A 22,567-nucleotide genomic window follows, 5' to 3' on the forward strand; every position below is an offset into this window, starting at 1 on the left:
TTACTTAGAAATCCACAACAAATTCTGGCGGCAACGCACGGGGCATCAACTAGTAGACTCAAAAACTGTACCAGGTAATGCTTCTCTTACAAGGTTAAGGAACTTCGGTAGAATACCACAGTTCATTAACACAATAGACTTGACTGCTTTGGTCTGTGGACTGTGGACATGTACTGAACGTGGAAACTTACTTCTGTTAATTTGTACGCTGGGGCTGATGTGGATATGGATGATTGCTCAGACTAGTTATCCAGAACTACCCATGGACAGTGCGACAGTATGAGCTTTCATGATCTTCTCTCTTTCTATAAGAAAACAACTCGTGCACTGGAAAAAGGAACGCCTATCAAAATATTGATGAATAAGCTCTTATCTGAACGTGCAGCATCTTAACCTATATATGTTTCTCTTTTCAAAGCAAAGATTATATGTATGTTTCAATTACTGAAGTTTGCAGCATAATGCTACTTGTTTCTCCTGCTACTGCTGGCTCCTTTTGTGCCTTCAGAAACGCAGACCTCCACAGAAGCAATTAGACTCGTCTCCAGATCATGCCCTCTCACCGCCGATCTCACTTTCCTCAAAATATGCTGCTTCATCACTGCTCTCTCAGCAGACTGGATATTCTCGCACATGTTCAATCCGTGGATATATCTTGACACTGACCCGCTGAAAGACCCACCTGCTTTCTCAAGGGAAACAAGTTTCTCGATGACTTGGGAAGAGAGCATTCTTTGTATGCAGGGTTTGGTTCCGACCGCCGCAATGTCCACCAGAAGTTGCACCGTGAGATCCTTTGTCTTGACGCACTTACGGTCGAGCAGATTGACCAATTTTTCTATAGTCCCTAGTTGTAAAAACCTCTGCAAGACTAATGACCCTCCCTTTGCATACACGATCTGATGGAGAGCATGGTATGCTGAATCCTGGAGGTCATTGGTAGAGGACTGCATCATGGCAATGAGCTCGTGCACAATATTAAGCTCCAAGAACCTACGTATGTATGGCTCTGCTCCGGTGCAGGCCAATTTCATTACCAGAAAGGCAGTCTGAGACCTCACTTGGTTGTTTTCAGGTTCTCTGCGCTGCAGCAGAAATGCCAGCCTATCACACAGATTGCTTCCCAAAAGAAGATCTTGCACCCTAGGATCGTTAGCCCTCTCAGCAAGAGGTAATAAACCTTGGATAGCTTCAATAATATCTTTGCTGTCTGTCTGTAGAATCCTGTGAAGAAGCACCTCAAAATATTGAGGCTTCGGTGATGGGGCTACATTTTGGTCAGATAAAACAAACCTCTCCAAGGCAAGCCGAGCATGCCATGGCAAATGAATCAACAGTCCAGGCCCCATGCACTCTTTAAGTGGCGCACCAAGCTCACAGAAAGTTTTCAGCATGATAATTGCATGATGCTGTGAGATCTCAGAACCGCAACCTAAAAGTACAAGGAGCTTCTTGTCAACTCCTGCTTCGATCATTATCTCGACAGCCTTTAAATTTCCCACTTTTATCAGTGACGCTAGAGTTGTGAACACAATTTCATGCCATTCCTCATTTTCTGGAGACAGTAGTTCTGCAATTTTGTCCATGGGAATGCTTGACAAAATTTCGTCGGCAGTTTTGGCACAGACATGCTCAGATACCTTGGCAAGAACAGCAGAAACATTGGCTAGAGATGAAGAATCCTCATAGCCACGAAGAACACAAATTAATTTATCAACAGAACCTGCTGTTTCAATAGATAGGGCGAGATTTGCATAGTCTCCTTGGAAAAAGACGACTGTAATAGCTTTGGTGACAGCAACGATAAGAGCTTGTGACCCAACAGAAATTAGCTCTGCTATTCGAGGTCCAAGCAGTTTGCTAAAGCCAAGTCTGCTAGCCTCAAATTCAGATATTGATTTGCATGCCATGAGAGCTTGGGTGGTGCTTCCCAGTAAGATTTCAATCTCCATGAACTCTAGCAAAGAAAAGAATGATCTCATCTTCTGCTCAGCTGGCCCTTTCATGGTCTCTTTGCCAAAAATAAAAAGCCAAGGAGCCACCAATGCAGCATACTCAGGAAATGAATCAGTCAGAAGAGTATGAGCAGCATCATTTGCTTTATTCTCAAGGTAGAGCGAAACCATGTCATGCATATGATACATCGATTGGTATTCCAGTTTGATGATAAGCGAGCCTTCTACTAGTTTTGAAACTACAATAGGGAATAAACTGTCCTGCACAAGTGCTGACCAGACGGATTCAAGGCATGCCTCTGGAACAGGTTCTTCCCATGAAATAGCTGCGAGAACCATGAAAAACCTTCGTGAATTTTCAGGCATTGCTTCCAAGCTGAACTCAAAAGATCCAAATATGGTCAAGGTGGTCTCAACTTCTTTCTCGTTCACATATGAAACTGGACCTGGTGCACAAGTTGCATATGTGGAAAGGTTGGATATTGCTTTCTCCCATTTTTCCATTCTGGTCTCCTTCCTTAGGGCCTTACCCAAGACAGCAACTGTTAGGGGATGGTGCCCACAACTGTCCAGCAAGTCGTCTGCAACAGTCTGTAAAGTATCGAGAGGTAACCATCCAGGAACACATAAAAATAGTTTGTAGCAATTATAATTTCTAGATTGAGTATATCTTGCGTGGCAAAAATATGCACAATTAATCCCTCTAAGTAGATTCGCATGGATATAAGTATTTGTTGTTTGACCGGGCGTTGATACAATAAGCCAATCTTGAAACTCAGAAGATGAACATATGAAAGAAAGGGATGAGACCTAGACTGCAGGATACCTCATGAAGGGAAGTGATGAACATTGTGTAAATTAGATTTAACATTAGAAAACTAAGAGGCATGGCAATATCGATAAATTCACTAAAGAATTCTAAGGAAAATAACAAAGCATACCGGAAGCTCTTCAGCACTAAGCAGACTATGATAGCGAAGAATGCCCTTGCTGATTTTCTTGATGTCATCTTTGGATATTTCTACCTTCTCAGCTTCTGCTATCTCATAAACTGCTTCATCCCTTGTTGTCACAAGATACCGGCAATCATTATCATATAGCTTGGTGAAGCGATCAACTATGTCTTGCTCCCAGACGTCATCGAGTAGTATTAACATACTCTTTCCAACCAACACGGTCTGAAGCAAGCAACATACATCTTCAAGATCTTTGCTCGTATCCTCGTTGACAGTCATGGAACCAATCTGCACTAGCAATTTGCTTATCTTCCTAACAAGACGTTTATGGTACTCACTTCTGCTTCCATTACAAGCTGCTCTACTGCACCACCGGCCAAAAGTAACCTCAATTGCACCATCCACAAAATTACCAGGCGGCTGAGAAGCTATTTGTCGAGCGAGGCACGACTTCCCAATACCAGATAATCCAACAATCAGGACAACTCGATGACCATCATCTCTCTCCAAAATGTCCCTAACATAGTCACACTTCTCTGACACTGGATAGCCCTGCTCAGACTTGACTCTGACCAACGATGGCGTGGCCTTAGCAATAGACGCTATAGCTTTGCCGACGTTCTCTGTCAACTTCTGCAATTCCAGCCACCAGTTGAGGTCATCTCTGATCAGCTGAATGTACTTCATGAGGGGGTCACCCACCACCGAGCTCCAAACCACCCTAGCCAAGCCCTTCCCTTTCCCTTTCTTCAAGGCTCGCCTCGCCTTGATGATATTGGCACGGAGCTGATCCATGAGCCTGCTCAAGCTCTGAAACTGACGCTCCAGCTGTGGGCCGTGCATCTTGTGCGCGTGCTTCTGCTTAGCCTGCTGCACCAACACCTCAAGGTCCGACACGAAGTCCTCGAGCACCTGGAGCCTCCTCGGAGCCTCAGCGGTGTCCGCGGCCGCCTGCTCCAGCGCTCCCACCGCGGTCACCATTGCAGACACCAGCTGCGCGGCCGAGGCGATTGTTTGCACGACGTCCATGGCTTCGCTTCAGGACACTAAAACAACTCCTGATAGAGTCGAATCGCCACACAGACGAAGCTTTTTCTCGCAAGAATTCAAGAATCAGTTCTCTGTTGCCGCAATTCCACAAACAAATGGCATGCATGCTCCCGGTCGCAGGCACTTGCAGCAAAATCCCCCTTTCTATCAATCTGGGTTTCAGACCTACCGATCATCCGCTTCAACCCAGAAATCAGCCGTCCCAAGCCGAACCCCAAACATCAATCCGAATTTACAAAACCGCAGCACGAATCGTGACAAAACATGTGTGAATGCAGCAACCAAGAGCACAAGGTCGGAACGAACTTACTTATCAGTGATACTTATCAGTAAGTGGGGAGCGGTCCGAGAAATCCGAGAGCGTCGACAGAATTATGAGGCAAAGGGTTTCAGACTTGGCAGCAATGATGGAGTTGGTGAGCTCGGCAGCTTCCGAAGGAGGCGTTCTTCTTCCGGTGGGCCTTTGCCGAAATAAGTCAACAATGGCAGGTATGGATGGGTTCTTCTGAGGAAGATGCCAACGCAACGCAACAAAAACTGCTGTGGGGACGGGTGAAAGCCAACCTGCTGTGTGTTTTCCTCTTCTTCTTTTTTTCTGAAGGGTGCAGATAAAAAGCAGAGAAGTAAATTAACAAAAAATAACAAGAATGTAGGTGGAATTTGTTGCATTTTTTAGGCAACCCATATGCGCGTCAAGATATATCAACGCAGCACCAAGCGCGAACTGAGTCTAGCTCGGCTGATTAGAGCAACTCCAACGCGCCGACGTAATCAGACACACATTTTGTCTCTTTTTTGTTCGTTTGGATCGGCATTTTAGACGGCGTCGGCTCCATTCGTGTTTGGCTGGTCTGTGCCGCCAACGCGCCGCATTTTCGTCTGCGCGGTCGGCATGTGGCCAGATGTTTGCACAATCATTTGCATAGTATATCTACATTGCCCAAAGTTTAAATCACATAATTCACAACCAAATAAAAATCTCAGTCTTATAAACAAATAAAATCTTATAGTTCATAACCAAATGAAATATAAATTGTCACAAATACATCTAAAAGAAAAGGAGCCGATACATCTAATGATTGCCATGGTGAGTCCACATATGCTCAACCAAATCATCTTGAAGTTGAGTGTGAGTTGCGCAATCTGTGTAAGCCCTACCGCTCCTCCATGCTCAGGCACAACAATGAAGCCCCTGGTCGAAGATTTCATCCTCACGTTCATCCTCTGTGATCATGTTGTGCATGACCACACAAGCAGTCACCACCTCCCACAACTTTTTGATGCTTCAAATTCTAGCAGGATATCAAATGATGCCCATCGAGATTGAAGCACACCAAAGCCACGCTCCATATCCTTCCTAGCACTCTCGTGTGCTTGGGCAGATCTCTGCCTCTTCTCTCCTACCAGGTTGGGGATTGTCTTCAGAAAGGTTCTCCACTGAGGATAGATACTATCAGCAAGGTAGTATCACTTGTTGTAGTGGTGGCCATTGATCTCAACGTTGACCTCTGGGCAATTTCCTTCTGCAAGCTTTCAGAACACCAGAGAACATTGAAGCATGTTGATGTCATTGTGAGAGCCAGCCACGCCGAAAAAGAATGTCAAATCCAAAGATCTTGTGAAGCCACGGCCTCAAGTATGACAGTGCAAGCTTTGACATGCCCCCTATACTGCCCCTGCCAAGCAGACGGACAGTTCTTACACTTCCAGTGCATACAATATATACTACCAACAACCGGGTTGTATCTGCAACATTTGACTCTCTCAGGTACTCCAGGCCAAACACTGCTACCACAGCCTTGCAAAACTTGTACATTGATGCAAGGCATGTGCACTCACTCATGCAAACATACTCATCAACAAGATCACTGGGTATTCCGTATGCAAGCATTTGAATAGCTGCAATGCATTTCTCACAAGAGAAGCTAACCTTTCCAAGGGCCTCCTACTTTAGAAGTAATAATCATTATATGCCATTAGCCCTCCCGAATACGATTGAACACATGTTTAGCCATCCGAAAGCGGTGCCAGAATAGCTTGGGTTTGTAGAGTCGGGATGTGCACTGGAAGTAGTCAGACCAGTGTAGGCAATGGCCGCTCTCTCTGTTGTGATTTAATGCCGGGGCATGGCCCAGGATCGAGACCCTAAACAATGGCCGCTGCCTAGCAATGTGGTCATTGACGACGAAAGTAACAACCACAAACTCATCATCCGATGACAAATCGTCCGAATCACAAATGAAGTTGTTGAAAAAGAACTCGTCTTCACTATCCATTTGTACATTGTAGGTGAAACGTTGGACACCTTGCGGGCGTGGTGGAAGAAGCCATCCGGTGAAGAGACACGTGCCTCTCCTAGGCCTGGCAGCATACCTGTCAATGTGGAGGCAATCATGGAGCGAGGCCGCCGAGCATGGAGGGATGCCGGGGGCAACAGATTCCATGGGGTGGCGTGGCCGTGGAGGTGCTACGGCGGTGGTGAAAACAGCCAACCAACCCCGACAAGAGAGGCCATCGGGTGTGGCGTGCAATTGGGAGAGGTGTGTAGGTGCGGGTGACGGTGTCCTAAACTAGGGGGTGCAAACCACATCGGCCCCTTAATAGTGAGCTAGGCCGAGGACCCCCTGGATCATCAACAACTGGGACAAGACTACCATGCCCCTCGATGTGCTCAAGATGGAATCCTCCAAAGACTGGGCGCATAGTCCAACACACATTTGAATTATCAACATGTTTATCCCTAGATGTAACCGACCTCATGTAAACCCTAGGTACCCCTGATCCCTATATAAGCCGTTGGGTTTTAGCTTGTAGGGTAGGGAAAATCATACATTCACATACGATCTCGAAGTAGATCATCCAGTACTTTGCACTCCAAGTAAATCAGTACAACAGAAGCACGACGTAGGGTTTTACCTCTTCTAGAGGCCCCCAGCCTGAGTAAACATCGTTTCGCTTGTTCATCCTGTTACCATCAAGCTAAGATCACCTGCTCGGGACCACCCTACCCGAGATCTGTCGGATTTAAGCCCGACATTGGTGGCCCATATAGGTCCCGCGGTGTAGTAAAAAAAGCTAGATGGCTCTTAGGATTGATGATAGCATTGGCTATGGGAAGACCTTCTTCCCCGACTAGCTCTTTGTGACGCCCGGATAATTAAGCTACAGTAATTCCCTGCTAATGATGCCACGTCACCAGGGTTACTGTTGTTAACCTCACGTTAGTTCAAAAACGGATTCAAAATTATAATTCAAAATATGGCAAACCACAAAAGTTTTCGAACATCAAAACTAAATTGTTCAGGTTGGGTCAAATAATGCATAAGTAATTATGATGGAGGACCACGTTTTTATAAAGTGTTTAAATGCTCTAATATAAATAAAATAGGATCAATCAAAATGATTTAAATGCCATTACTAATTAATGAAGTATCAAACTAAATTATATGGGGACTAGACTTTTGGTGGCAGTGCAGCTTATTGCATAGTATTTATATGTCAAGGTTCCACTTTTTACAGAAGTCATTTGGTTCAAGTTTTAAATGGAAAATAGAAGGTAATTAAAAGAAACAAAAAAATAAAAGGGCAAAACAGAAAATAAAACAAGAGAAAAGGAAAACCCCCTCCCCTGGGCCAAGGCCCAGCAGGCCAGGCCAGCCCACTCCCCACGTCGCCTCCTCCTCTGTTCACAGAGGGGGTCGTGGGCAGAGCCGATGCCCGCCACGGCACCGGCCGACGTCGTGGCGGCCATCCGGCCGGCGACCCCGTCCTACAAGACCCCGGTGCCCCTCCCTCTAACCCTAGCCCTAGATCCCCCTTGCTCGCACTCTTCCCACAGCCTCTCGCTCACCCCTCCCCCTCTCTCTGTTTTGACGGCCGGGCGGGACGTCACCACGCCGTCGTCAAGCCCGCGGCCATCGGCCACCGCTCGCCTCACCGACGAGTTCAGGAGGATCGCCATCGTCGACCTCGTCCATCCAGAGCGTCAAATCGAGCGGAGCCGCACCGATTCGCCGCCATCGATCTCGTCTTCGACATCCTGCACCGACGGCCGCCGTCGTCGATTTGCTCGACCCCGACCGTCCCCAGCCTCCCTGACCACGTCCCCGGCTCCTTGGTGAGCTTCTCCTCCGGATTCCCCCTTCCTCGGCCTTGATTTAGTCGTCGTTTGCCGTCCCGAGCTCATCCGAGTCCGCTTGTACGCGTACGTACGTGCGTGAGTATTTGCTCGCGCTGCTCCTGCTGCCGCCACGCGCGGCCGCGCCGCGCCCGCCCGCGTCTACTGCTGCTCTTGCCGCGCGCCTCCCAACTGCTGCTACTCGTGGCCGCTGCCTCATGTGTTGCCGTTGCTGCCGCTAAAACTCTGTTCCTGCTGCCTGCTGCTCGTTTTGGCCATGACCACTGTTGGAGAATCCTATTCTACCGCCTGCTCGTACGTGAATACTTACCTGGTCAGTCTCTCTCGCGTCCATCTTCCTTGCAGCCACGGCCATGGCCGAGTGTGCTGCGTGGTGTGTGTGCGCGTGTGCTCTTAGTGTGTGGCCGACCCCATTAGAAAAGAAAAAAAAGAAATAATAATAATAATAAAGTAAATAATTAGTGGCTTAATTAATTAAATGATTAGTAATTAGTTAATTAGCCTAATCACATTAACAGTGAGACCTGCAGCTTAGTTAGTCTAATCAGTAAATAAATACACTGTTAATTAAAGCAGGGGCACTGACATGTGAGGTCTGACCCATTTGACCAGTCAACGGTCCAGTCAAACTAAGACTGGATAGTTGACCAGGTCCAGCTGTCAGCCCCTAAGCACACTATGGGTACACGCTTTAGGTAACCATTGCATTTAGGTTTAATGAGTTTGAATTATTAATAATTAAAATAATTTCAGGAATTGTTTAATTTTTTTTTGAAAATTAATATAAAATAAACCGTAAGTCAGATGAAAATACTTTGTACATGAAAGTTGCTCAGAACGACGAGGCGAACCCGGATACGCAGCCCGTTCCGTCGCCACCAGCATCCCTAGCATAGCGAACACGCAACTTTCCCCCTCCGGTTCATCTGTCCAAAACGCGAAACACCGGGAATACTTTCCCGGATGTTTCCCCCTTCACCGGTACCACCTCGTACCGCGTTAGGGCACACCTAGCATCACGCCTTGTCATGTCATGCATTTGTTTGCATTATATTTATTGTTTCTTCCCCCTCTTCTCTCGCTAGACACCGAGACCGACGCCGCTGCTACCCAGTACGACTACGGAGTTGACGACCCCTCTCTCTTGCCAGAGCAACCAGGCAAGCCCCCCCTTTGATCACCAGATATCGCCTACTCTTCTCTATACTGCTTGCATTAGAGTAGTGTAGCATGTTACTGCTTTCCGTTATTCCTATCCTGATGCATAGCCTGTCCTTGCTACTACTGTTGTTACCATTACCTGCTATCCTACTGCTTAGTATAGGATGCTAGTGTTCCATCAGTGGCCCTACACTCTTGTCCGTCTGCCATGCTATACTACTGGGCCGTGATCACTTCGGGAGGTGATCACGGGCATATACTATATACTTTACACAGTTACATTACCTGTGGTACTGTTCGGAGATGGGGGCTGAAGGGGCAGGTGGCTCCATCCCGGTAGAGGTGGGCCTGGGTTCCCGACGGCCCCCGACTGTTACTTTGAGGCGGAGCGACAGGGCAGGTTGAGACCACCTAGGAGAGAGGTGGGCCTGGCCCTGGTCGGCGTTCGCAGATACTTAACACGTTTAACGAGATCTTGGTATTTGATCTGAGTCTGGCTACTGGCCTATACGCACTAACCATCTACGCGGGGATAGTTATGGGCACTCGACGTCGTGGTATCAGCCGAAGCCTTCGTGACGTCAGCAACGGAGCGGCGCGCACTGGATTGGACTGGAATGCCTACTAGGCTAGGTCTGCTTCCGGCCGCCCACGCAACGTGCAGGTGTGCTAAGGGCGATGGGCCCAGACCCCTGGGCGCTTAGGTTTAGACCAGCGTGCTGACCTCTCTGTTGGTCTAGGTGGGGCTACGACGTGTTGATCTTCCGAGGCCGGGCATGACCCAGAAAAGTGTGTCCGACCAAATGGGATCGAGCGTGTTGGGTTATGTGGTGCACCCCTGCAGGGAAGTTAATCTATTCGAATAGCCGTGATCTTCGGTAACAGGATGACTTGGAGTTGTACCTTGACCTTATGACAACTAGAACCGGATACTTAATAAAACACACCCTTCCAAGTGCCAGATACAGCCGGTGATCGCTCTCTCATAGGGCGACGAGGGGAGGATCATCGGTTAGGATTATGCTATACGATGCTACATGGAGGTCTTCAGTCTACTCTCTTCTACATGCTGCAAGACGAGGCTGCCAGAAGCGTAGTCTTCGAAAGGACTAGCTATCCCCCCTTATCCCGGCTTTCTGCAGTTCAGTCCACATATAATAGCCTTATTCCAGTTGATACCAATGCATACATATGTAGTGTAGCTCCTTGCTTGCGAGTACTTTGGATGAGTACTCACGATTGCTTTCTCCTTCTCTTCCCTCTATCCTTTCTACCTGGTTGTCGCAACCAGATGTTGGAGCCCAGGAGCCAGACGCCACCGTCGACGACGACTCCTACTACACCGGAGGTGCCTACTACTACGTGCTGCCCATTGACGACGACCAGGAGTAGTTAGGAGGATCCCAGGCAGGAGGCCTGCGCCTCTTTCGATCTGTATCCCAGTTTGTGCTAGCCTTCTTAAGGCAAACCTGTTTAACTTATGTCTGTACTCAGATATTGTTGCTTCCGTTGACTCGTCTATGATCGAGCTCTTGTATTCGAGCCCTCGAGGCCCTTGGCTTGTAATATGATGCTTGTATGACTTATTTTATTTGTAGAGTTGTGTTGTGATATCTTCCCGTGAGTCCTTGATCTTGATCGTACACATTTGCGTGCATGATTAGTGTACGGTCAAATCGGGGGAGTCACAAGTTGGTATCAGAGCCGACTGCCTGTAGGAATCCCCCTTCCACACTCCTTGGCCGAAGTTGAGTCTAGACATTACAAAAACTTTTACTAACATGGCTGTGTGCCTTACGGGCCCACATCGCCATCTGGGTGGTATTAGACTCTTTTACTCCTCGATCCTTACTCTGGGACTCTGAACTCTCTCCTATTCGGGTTTAATGAATTTACTAAAAATCTAACTTAGGTTCTCGAAAATACTTTCTCCCGGAGAGCCCCTTCAGTCCAGATGATCGCCGGCTGCACTAGAAGATTTCGAAGATACTCTCCGATATTCTGTCGAGACCTTGTGCGTGTTGCTTTTGCAATTCCCTTCTATCGATAAACCTCTATGGATAACCACGTACACGTGCCATTCATATAATCATTCCTCATTGATCTTGTTATTACAAGATGCCCCAAAATTCTCTCTATTATTCTGAGAATACTTTGTGCCTACTGCCTTGCATTTCTTTGCCACATGAATACCACTATGGGTAATTTCTAGCACTCACCGGATATTTGCTCATCCCCAGTTGGTTCATGTATTTCACAAAAGTCTTCAAAATACTATTTGAACTTCCGAAAATCCTGAGTAGCCTATTACTCTTGAAGTTCTTACTTGCTTGCATTATGGTTAATCCCATAAGTCTATAATTTTATTGGCATCCCTTGTCATTATCATTTTGAGTCCGTTGATTCAAAATGTTGTGAATGCTCGCCATCCTCAATCAGATCCAATGATTCATCCTTCCGGCTCACACGTCATTTTAAACATGAGCTGGTTATCGACCAATCAAATTGTCGTCGATTGTACCCCTAAGTCTATTCGACTGATCCATTCTTAATGAGAGCGTTGGCTTTTGATCCCTTGATTTGGAAATGCTAATCTGATGCCCTTTCATTCCATCTTCCTCAGATAAAGTACCGATACTCGCATCAGCTCCATTGTAGACCATAGGACCCCTTGTTGGATTATTATCCGGCAGTGTCCTTCCTATTCAATAACCTTGTGAGCCTCTCCATGGGTATGTGATACCTTTGGTAAATTGTATCCTCTGTTTTGCTAACCATGCTCTACTTTCGAGCTTGTGATATTTACCCTTGAAACTTGTGGTATATGTTTCTAAGAAACCCCGATGGGTTGAACCTATACAACCTTCTCTAAAACCGTGTGAACTCGAAAGTTTTCACGAGTCATACACTTCTAGTATTTTGCCAGATGAAATTTCAACACTACAACTTCTTCGAAAGTGAGAAGTGAATGAAAGGTTATGCATTGGAGAAGTGGGAGTCGACCTTGAACTTTGTGTTCATGCCCATGGACACGATGTAGATCTTATCGTTAAAGCTTCTCTTAGATTAAATTATTCCTTTGGTATAAGTTCATCTTATATCTGGGATCTGACCTTTTTCAATCGTGGTTCCGACCATGTTCTCCTTTAAATACCGTTTTGCGTGCAAGTTTAAGCGCTTGTCTTCTGTAGAGCAATACCCCAGTCCAACCTCTACTTTGATCTGTCATCAAGTATTACCCCCTCTGGTATCTCGAGATTATCACGGAACTGCATAACTTCCTATGAGTTCTTCTTCAAGTATTATTGACTTTCGCTGCATCATCATTTGACTTGATGTCATCGCCAACCGACTACATCTTCATGAAATCTCTCGACAAATGTGTCGTGGTCATCATCAACATCCCGAGCTCTTCCAAGATATATATCGAATTCTTGATGAGAAATACCATCCTCGCCCCTCAATGGTTTGTGTTATCACCGACCACTTTATTGCCTTCCGTTCAACACAAACTTATTCGTGTTTTGTGTTATACCTTGAGATCCTTGCTATCCAGCATTTGTTCTTCTTTACCTTGGAATATTACCACCTTTTATGTCAAGAATGTCGTGGTAATTTTACCACCTCTTGAGAATTCTTGATATAGTAATATCTCTCTCCTTTTGCGTTCATTTCTTGGTCTCCGTGTTAATTCTAACCGGAATACCGACAAATGGTCTGTGATGTGTAAATTCTAAACTTCTAGCAACCCTATTTGCTTTGAAGTTATTGGTCTACAGTTCCATTCTAAGTCTATTGCTTATTGAATCATCATTCGAACATTGATCGTGCTACCTAGTCCAGATTCCTGGGTGCACCCTTCTATCATTGTTCAGTTGTGTATGTTTCCCTCGAGCATACATCATTATATCATTTGATCCGACAAATGATATTTCCTTGTTCACATAATTGTGGAAATCAAATCCTTTGGAAATCTCGATGATTTGTTGCTGAGCCTATCAGCCACCTCATCCTCTCCTTGGTTTAATGATGAACTCCTGTTGCGGAACTCGCTTCCATAGTTCAATTCCCGAGAATCTTAAAATGTCATCTTGACAATTTGTGTTGCACTTTCTTCTCAGGTATCCTAAAATCTGAGTTATCCTAACACCATTCAGATCTGAATCTCAGTCAGATATGATGGTTGGAACATATTTCCAAGAGTTATAACATTGGTCTTTATGTGACCCAGTAAGGTGATGTCGTGCCTAGCACACCTGTCCCGAGGACCTATCATTATAGTTTCCTTTTTAACAAGGTTAACCATTCTTCCATGAGGAAATTGTAAGACTTATTCTACAAGTTATTCCTGATGGATCCTTTGTGTTTCCAAAGTCTGATCTTCACAGGATGACCATGTCAATGCTATCTCGAAGCATGTCTATGGTACTCTGAATTTCAACAAGAACATTTGAAGCCCAATGCTAAATGTTTCCTACTCTATTATCCAAACACCGTTGTATGGATAATGTCATGAAAATCTCTCTCCCCTACCTAAAGAGTTTTCTACGTTATATCCTGTCATGGATATCATGCTCAGCTTGTCCTTGGGAAGGACATACCCTTGAAATATGTTGAAATATGTGTTTAAACACATTTTTCTTTCCATTGTTCTGATTAAATAGGATAGACACTTTTCCCTTTCCATTGGTTTGTTTAAACCCTTTCTATGATCTATATGATATAAGCAGTAATAATTCCCTGCTTGTGCAAACACCTTGCTGTACAACTCTGTCAGTAAGACCCTGTTGCTATTGTTGATGACATTCCGGTAGCCACCGATGGACGAGAACTTTGCCTATTGGTCCGCCTCGTTTTCGACGAGCAGGAAAATGGTTCTCTTCGTCCCTCGCCCTTGGTACCGATGTTGTTGCCGACATAATCGACGGGCCACCCTCTGACATGCCTTGCTTACATGATCGTGCAAGACGTCACCCCTCTTCCTACTTTTAACCCACATGGTGGACCCATAACCCATAGTTCCACAGGATCGAAACCTGACTCACCTGTACAATCCTGTTTCTAATGGTTATTCCCATGCTTGGCTTTGTATTTAACTCACGGGCCACCTTCCTAGTGCTCTATTCTGGTATCAGACGCTATACTTACTCTCGCTGCTCTGAACCCCCTTCTCACTTTGGTTCGGACTTCGAGCAACTATCTATCTGCTTGGAACGTCTTATTGTACCTTCGAACCTCACTCTCGATGTGTTTTATTTGTTCAACTCGAGAGGTACTCATATACTCATTCATGGGTTAATCCCATATTATTACCCTTATAGCATTCTGTCATTGCCGATCTACCCCGTTACCTATTCGTAAGTACGATGAAGATCCCTAAGAAAGGATGTCGACTTCATCATGATGACCGGCAGCAAAGGAATGAAGACATCAATGTAATGGATCGACCTCTTTGAGAAGAGCAACTATGACCGAGAAGAATCGTTAGAATTTCGTAACCAGAACTTTCCCCTTACTCCCGGTCCTAAATCTCGGGACGAGATTTCTTGTAGTGGAGAAGAATTGTGACGCCCGGATAATTAAGCTACAGTAATTCCCTGCTAATGATGCCACATCACCAGGGTTACTGTTGTTAACCTCACGTTAGTTCAAAAACGGATTCAAAATTCTAATTCAAAATATGGCAAACCACAAAAGTTTTCGAACATCAAAACTAAATTGTTCGGGTTGTGTCAAATAATGCACAAGTAATTATGATGGAGGACCACGTTTTTATAAAGTGTTTAAATGCTCTAATATAAATAAAATAGGATCAATCAAAATGATTTAAATGCCATTACTAATTAATAAAGTATCAAACTAAATTATATGGGGACTAGACTTTTGGTGGCAGTGCAACTTATTGCATAGTATTTATATGTCAAGGCTCCACTTTTTACAAAAGTCATTTGGTTCAAGTTTTAAATGGAAAACAGAAGGTAATTAAAAGAAATCAAAAAAAAGAAAAGGGCAAAACAGAAAATAAAACAAGAGAAAAGGAAAAACCCCTCCCCTGGGCCAAGGCCCAGCAGGCCAGGCCAGCCCACTCCCCACGTCGCCTCCTCCTCTGTTCACAGAGGGGGTCGTGGGCAGAGCCGATGCCCGCCACGGCACCGGCCGACGTCGTGGCGGCCATCCGGCCGGCGACCCCGGCCTACAAGACCCCGGTGCCCCTCCCTCTAACCCTAGCCCTAGATCCCCCTCGCTCGCGCTCTCCCCACAGCCTCTCGCTCACCCCTCCCCCTCTCTCTGTTTTGACGGCCGGGCGGGACGTCACCACGCCGTCGTCAAGCCCGCGGCCACCGGCCACCGCTCGCCGCACCGACGAGTTCAGGAGGATCGCCATCGTCGACCTCGTCCATCCAGAGCGTCAAATCGAGCGGAGCTGCACCGATTCGCCGCCATCGATCTCGTCTTCGACATCCTGCACCGACGGCCGCCGCCGTCGATTCGCTCGACCCCGACCATCCCCAGCCTCCCCGACCACGTCCCCGGCTCCTTGGTGAGCTTCTCCTCCGGATTCCCCCTTCCTCAGCCTTGATTTGGTCGCCGTTTGCCGTCCCGAGCTCATCCGAGTCCGCTTGTACGCGTACGTACGTGCGTGAGTATTTGCTCGCGCTGCTCCTGCTGCCGCCACGCGCGGCCGCGCCGCGCCCGCCTGCGTCTACTGCTACTCTTGCCGCGCGCCTCCCAACTGCTGCTGCTCGTGGCCGCTGCCTCATGTGTTGCCGTTGCTGCCGCTAAAACTCTGTTCCTGCTGCCTGCTGCTCGTTTTGGCCATGACCATTGTTGGAGAATCCTATTCTACCGCCTGCTCATACGTGAATACTTACCTGGTCATCTGGTCATACTGCGTGTATACTACTAGATTAGTGGAGTTTGTTATGGTGTTAGTTGGCCTCACCTGCGTGTGCATGGGTTGTATATATGTACACTCGTGATGTATCAGTGAATGTGAGTTCAGTCTCTCTCGCGTCCATCTTCCTTGCAGCCACGGCCATGGCCGAGTGTGCTGCGTGGTGTGTGTGCGTGTGTGCTCTTAGTGTGTGGCCGACCCCATTAGAAAAGAAAAAAAAGAAATAATAATAATAATAAAGTAAATAATTAGTGGCTTAATTAATTAAATGATTAGTAATTAGTTAATTAGCCTAATCACATTAACAGTGAGACCTGCAGCTTAGTTAGTCTAATCAGTAAATAAATACACTGTTAATTAAAGCAGGGGCACTGACATGTGAGGTCTGACCCATTTGACCAGTCAACGGTCCAGTCAAACTAAGACTGGATAGTTGACCAGGTCCAGCTGTCAGCCCCTAAGCACACTATGGGTACACGCTTTAGGTAACCATTGCATTTAGGTTTAATGAGTTTGAATTATTAATAATTAAAATAATTTCAGGAATTGTTTAATTTTTTTTTGAAAATTAATATAAAATAAACCGTAAGTCAGATGAAAATACTTTGTACATGAAAGTTGCTCAGAACGACGAGGCGAACCCGGATATGCAGCCCATTCGTCCACCACGCATCCCTAGCATAGCGAACACGCAACTTTCCCCCTCCGGTTCATCTGTCCGAAAACGCGAAACACCGGGAATACTTTCCCGGATGTTTCCCCCTTCACCGGTACCACCTCGTACCGCGTTAGTGGCACACCTAGCATCACGCCTTGTCATGTCATGCATTTGTTTGCGATATATTTATTGTTTCTTCCCCCTCTTCTCTCGCTAGACACCGAGACCGACGCCGCTGCTACCCAGTACGACTACGGTGTTGACGACCCCTCTCTCTTGCCAGAGCCACCAGGCAAGCCCCCCCCCCTTGATCACCAGATATCGCCTACTCTTCTCTATACTGCTTGCATTAGAGTAGTGTAGCATGTTACTGCTTTCCGTTATTCCTATCCTGATGCATAGCCTGTCCTTGCTACTACTGTTGTTACCATTACCTGCTATCCTACTGCTTAGTATAGGATGCTAGTGTTCCATCAGTGGCCCTACACTCTTGTCCGTCTGCCATGCTATACTACTGGGCCGTGATCACTTCGGGAGGTGATCACGGGCATATACAATATACTTTACACAGTTACATTACCTGTGATACTGTTCGGAGATGGGGGCTGAAGGGGCAGGTGGCTCCATCCCGGTAGAGGTGGGCCTGGGACCCCGACGGCCCCCGACTGTTACTTTGAGGCGGAGCGACAGGGCAGGTTGAGACCACCTAGGAGAGAGGTGGGCCTGGCCCTGGTCGGCGTTCGCAGATACTTAACACGTTTAACGAGATCTTGGTATTTGATCTGAGTCTGGCTACTGGCCTATACGCACTAACCATCTACGCGGGATAGTTATGGGCACTCGACGTCGTGGTATCAGCCGAAGCCTTCGTGACGTCAGCAACGGAGCGGCGCGCGTTGGATTGGACTGGAATGCCTACTAGGCTAGGTCTGCTTCCGGCCGCCCACGCAACGTGCAGGTGTGCTAAGGGCGATGGGCCCAGACCCCTGGGCGCTTAGGTTTAGACCAGCGTGCTGACCTCTCTGTTGGTCTAGGTGGGGCTGCGACGTGTTGATCTTCCGAGGCCGGGCATGACCCAGAAAAGTGTGTCCGACCAAATGGGATCGAGCATGTTGGGTTATGTGGTGCACCCCTGCAGGGAAGTTAATCTATTCGAATAGCCGTGATCTTCGGTAACAGGACGACTTGGAGTTGTACCTTGACCTTATGACAACTAGAACCGGATATTTAATAAAACACACCCTTCCAAGTGCCAGATACAGCCGGTGATCGCTCTCTCACAGGGTGACGAGGGGAGGATCATCGGTTAGGATTATGCTATACGATGCTACCTGGAGGTCTTCAGTCTACTCTCTTCTACATGCTGCAAGACGAGGCTGCCAGAAGCGTAGTCTTTGAAAGGACTAGCTATCCCCCTTATCCCGGCTTTCTGCAGTTCAGTCCACATATAATAGCCTTATTCCAGTTGATACCAATGCATACATATGTAGTGTAGCTCCTTGCTTGCGAGTACTTTGGATGAGTACTCACGGTTGCTTTCTCCTTCTCTTCCCTCTATCCTTTCTACCTGGTTGTCGCAACCAGATGCTGGAGCCCAGGAGCCAGACGCCACCGTCGACGACGACTCCTAGTACATCGGAGGTGCCTACTACTACGTGCTGCCCGTTGACGACGACCAGGAGTAGTTAGGAGGATCCCAGGCAGTAGGCCTGCGCCTCTTTCGATCTGTATCCCAGTTTGTGCTAGCCTTCTTAAGGCAAACCTGTTTAACTTATGTCTGTACTCAGATATTGTTGCTTCCGCTGACTCGTCTATGATCGAGCTCTTGTATTCGAGCCCTCGAGGCCCTTGGCCTGTAATATGATGCTTGTATGACTTATTTTATTTGTAGAGTTGTGTTGTGATATCTTTCCGTGAGTCCTTGATCTTGATCGTACACATTTGCGTGCATGATTAGTGTACGGTCAAATCGGGGGAGTCACACTCTTCGTATTCGCCAGCGTCATGCTCTACCCGATGCAACTGGCCACCTCATGCCGTGGTGATCTCATGGTAGATGCCATGGGATGGCTAAAAGTGGGGGGATGCATGAGGACGCCGGTGGGTTCCAGAGGTGAGCTTGGCACGCGCTAGTGTGTGACATGAGACGTACCTAGGTTCGGGATCCCCCGGAGAAGGTAACACCCCTAGTCCCTGCTGAATGGATGATATGCACTAGGTTACAGAGTTGCTCCTGGAGCCGTTCGGGTGAAGGAGGAACTGGTCCTCTGTCTTGCCTCGTATGTGTGTGTAGGAGTGTGTTCTACTGGTCGGGCGACCGAGCAGAACCCCCCTGCATGGATGGGCACCTAGGGGTCTAATAGGCTGCCCCCCGGGGTTACAATGGTAATGTTACAGGGGCGCGGGGCCCTAGTGTCATCGTCTGGGAGCCGGTGGTGGGGGCGGTGGGTCCGTCGGGAGCGGGTCTTGCCGGGCCCGCCGGGCACGAGCCATACCGGGGCCACCGAGCGCGGGTACGACTGACAGCCCGGCATTGTGGCATGCTGCGTCCCACGTTGCAGGGCGACTGGCGCCACCCAACTACAAGGTTACGTTGCCTAAACACTTCCCGCACAGGGCGGGATGGCACAGGATGCATTGTAGCCACTCTCACCTGGGCCATCGTAAAGGGAGGAGTGTTGTAGCCATGCTTGCTTATTGTCGGGAGTTGTCTTCTTGTGGTCAGCTGACATGCACTAGACGGCTGAGCCGGGTCGCGGCACCCGCCCGGCTTGTGCTAGGGAGCCGACAAGTTGGTGAGCCGTGTTGAGGGGACTAGCTTGCCCTGATGTTTTAAAAAGGGATCCGGGTTCTGTTGCCTGCCCGGGGGTCACCCCCCCGACAGTAGTCCCCGAAGTTGTGAAGGCTCGTCGGCTCCAAGTAGGGGGGCCTTCACAGCTTACCCCCCCCCCCCCCCCCGAGGAGGTGGTTTTGTTGATGAAGTATGCTTGTCTGGCCTGGTGGTGCCTAGCGCCCGATGCTGGCTCGCAACCGTCGGGTCGCAGCAACACCCGCTGAGTGCCGGTTTCTAGAAGCCGAATCGCGGTCCCCGGCCTAGACGGGAAACCGAAACGCTAGCCGAGCCTTGAATTGAGAGAGGGTTCACGCCTACCGCGGCCCGACGGGCCACCACATGGTGAACACCGGTGGGCGAGGCCCTGCCAGGCCACGCGCGTGATGGGACGCCACGGTGGGTCGGGCCCTACCACACCGCGTCCTCGACCCACGCGCGGGGGATTGATTGCGGCAGCGGCGGACGGTTGCATTTCTCGATGTAGTTAAGGCGCACGGGAAACGTGCCCACACAGCGCGGGGAAGTGAGATCATGGTTGCAAACGATCCCGCTCCCCCACGATCCTCCGGGGTTATAAACGAGGGGGAGGGGCATGGTGGTAACACCCACACCCCCCCCGCTTCCCCCTCCATCTTCTTCCTTTCTTATCGCGGAGCCTGAGCGAGCACCTGCCACAGCGCACGGCTGCCGCCCGAGCGCCGACCCACAGCACCCGGCGACCGCCGTGCACACACGCGCGCTGCACTTTCCTCCTCATCGCCGTGCCCTTGCCCTTGGAGAACCCTGCTGATGGCACGACCGAAGAGATATTGGGAAGGCTCCGAGACTGACGAGGGCGACATACAGTACCTCCTAGACACCAAGCGGTTGTCGCCGGCAACGGCAGTGGTGCCGCGCGTGCCTGGCGGGGAGAGGGTGCCGGAGCCGTAGGAGGGCGAGCACGTGGTGTTCTACTCCTACTTCTCGCATGGGTTCGGCCTCCCCGTGAGCCTCTTCTTCCTCTCTTTTCTTGATTTCTTCGGGTTGCGGCCGCACCACGTGGGTGCCAACACCGTGTTGTAGCTCGCGGGCTACGCCATGCTCTGCGAGGGCTACTTGGGCCTGATGCTGGACACAGAGCTATGGGCCAAACTCCTTTTCCTCAAGCGGCAAGGGCCGGCAACCGACATCATGTCCGACTGCGGGGCCACTGTGGTCACGGACCGGTCGAATGGGTCATTCCCCAAGATGCCCATCGAGGATTCTGCTAAGAAGTGGCAAAACTCATTCTTTTACGTGCGCAACACCGACCCAAAGGCGGACTACATCAACTTGCCGCCATTCGCCAATGAGACGCCGCATGCCAAGGTGAAATGGGGCTACCAGCCCAAGAGTCCACCGCGAGAGATGTTGAACATTTGCAGCCACATCTCGAGATGATGGCGCGCGAGGGGCTTACTGGGACGGACCTCATCGTTGCCTTCACCACGCGCCTGGTGCTGCCGCTGCAGCGCCGGGCACACAAGATAGCCGAGATAAGCGACCGGCATGACCCCTGTCGGATGTCGACCCGGGAGCTGACATCGGACCAAGTCGTCAACCAGGTCAACAACATTTCCAAGGCCGGGTTGGACACGGGGACGTAGCGCTTCGAAAAGACGCCATACGATCGGCAGAATCCTGCACCGCCAGTGAGTGCCCGGTCCTTGTTCTTTGCTATGTCTGGGGTTGTTTCTGCATCCTGGTGCGGTGGCATAGTTGTAGTTGTTCGTGGCTCAACGAGCCCATGACGGGCCAAGGGAGCAGATTCTGCTGGACGACTTGCCCGATTCATATGGAGGCGAGTCCGTCGCCAAGAATGAGGAGGCGACAGAAACACAGCCTACTGGCGCTGAGGCCGATGCGACGTGCCACGCGGGTAAGTCTCCACCCCCAGATCTTCTACGCGACTGGCCGGGCAACGACGAGGAGGGCCCGACGGGTGTTGGCGGTGCGGCGCCGCCGTCGGGAGGAGACAACGGCATCGACCCGCTGAGGCGACTGAAGAAGACGGCTAGGACCGGGCCGTCCCGCGAGCCGGCGGCCGCATGGGATGGAGACGGTGGCGCTACGGCCAACCACGAAGCGCGTGGCAGAGCCGCAGCCGACACATGACAAGGGTGCTGCCAAGAGGACACGCCGGGTTGCCCCGGCCGTGGCGCCGACAACCATGGGGTTAGCATGACTTGTTGGTTTCGGTTTGCTGCTTGACTATGTTCTTCTTATGTTGTCTTTGCGGCGTGCAGATCGATCCTCGAGCTGGCGCTAGCGGCGACGGCGGCCGCATCCTGGAAAGAGGACATCTGGAGGAAAACCCGGTGCAGCGCTATCGAGGGCGAGCAAGATCAACCCTGGGAGCACGTCGGCCTGGACCCCGCCGACACGGAGCCCATTGCCTCACGGGATCGGGCGGCGGCTGAGAGGGAGGTGATGGAGACCTTGACCCAGGCGTGGGCGAGGGCCACCGAGGTGAGGGGAAGGACCACCGTGGACTCGGCCTGGCCGGAGTGGGAGGCGGGCTTGACGCTGACACCCACGATTGTCGAGCCGCAGACGGAGGAGGGGCACAACCCGAGCGAGCAGGCGGAGCCGGCCAACGAACGAGGATATCATCATGGACACACCACCCCAGAACGACCCAATGGGCGGGAACGAGGCCGAGGGAGGTGGTCGCGGGCCAGAAGCCTCACCGTCCGGCGCGTCGCAGGCGACGCCGGTCAGCACGCCGCGAGCAACGGTGGTCGTGCTGTCGTGGGCCACTGAGAACCCAAAGCGGGCGCTGGAGAGCAGACCTGGCGCCGGTCCGCAGCAACCTTGGGCAGGCGCCGGCGAGGTCGTGGTCGGACCGGGCACCCAGGAGGACGCAGCGACGGACGCCCTGTGCCAGCAACTCAGGGGACGCG

At 49.6% G+C, this 22,567-nt stretch overlaps 1 protein-coding gene across 1 annotated transcript; it reads right to left on the bottom strand.

Moving 5' to 3' along the window:
- Positions 1 to 352: 352 nt before the first annotated feature.
- Positions 353 to 4,484, bottom strand: LOC125512383. Its single transcript, XM_048677475.1, has 2 exons — positions 2,897 to 4,484; positions 353 to 2,546 (listed from the first exon to the last, which is right to left on the bottom strand). Exons 1-2 carry the CDS (start codon positions 3,938 to 3,940, stop codon positions 465 to 467), a joined length of 3,126 nt encoding a protein of 1,041 aa, XP_048533432.1. The 5' UTR covers positions 3,941 to 4,484; the 3' UTR covers positions 353 to 464.
- Positions 4,485 to 22,567: the final 18,083 nt, after the last annotated feature.

Source organism: Triticum urartu, chromosome 6 (genome assembly GCF_003073215.2).
Source record: "Triticum urartu cultivar G1812 chromosome 6, Tu2.1, whole genome shotgun sequence".
NCBI classification, from domain to species: Eukaryota; Viridiplantae; Streptophyta; class Magnoliopsida; order Poales; family Poaceae; genus Triticum; species Triticum urartu.

Coding starts and splice junctions, on each gene's coding strand:
- LOC125512383 (XM_048677475.1), bottom strand. CDS start 3,940: ATGGACGTCGTGCAAACAATCGCCTCGGCCGCGCAGCTGGTGTCTGCA. Junction 2,547..2,896: donor TTAGTGCTGAAGAGCTTCCG/GTATGCTTTGTT, acceptor GATACTTTACAG/ACTGTTGCAGACGACTTGCT.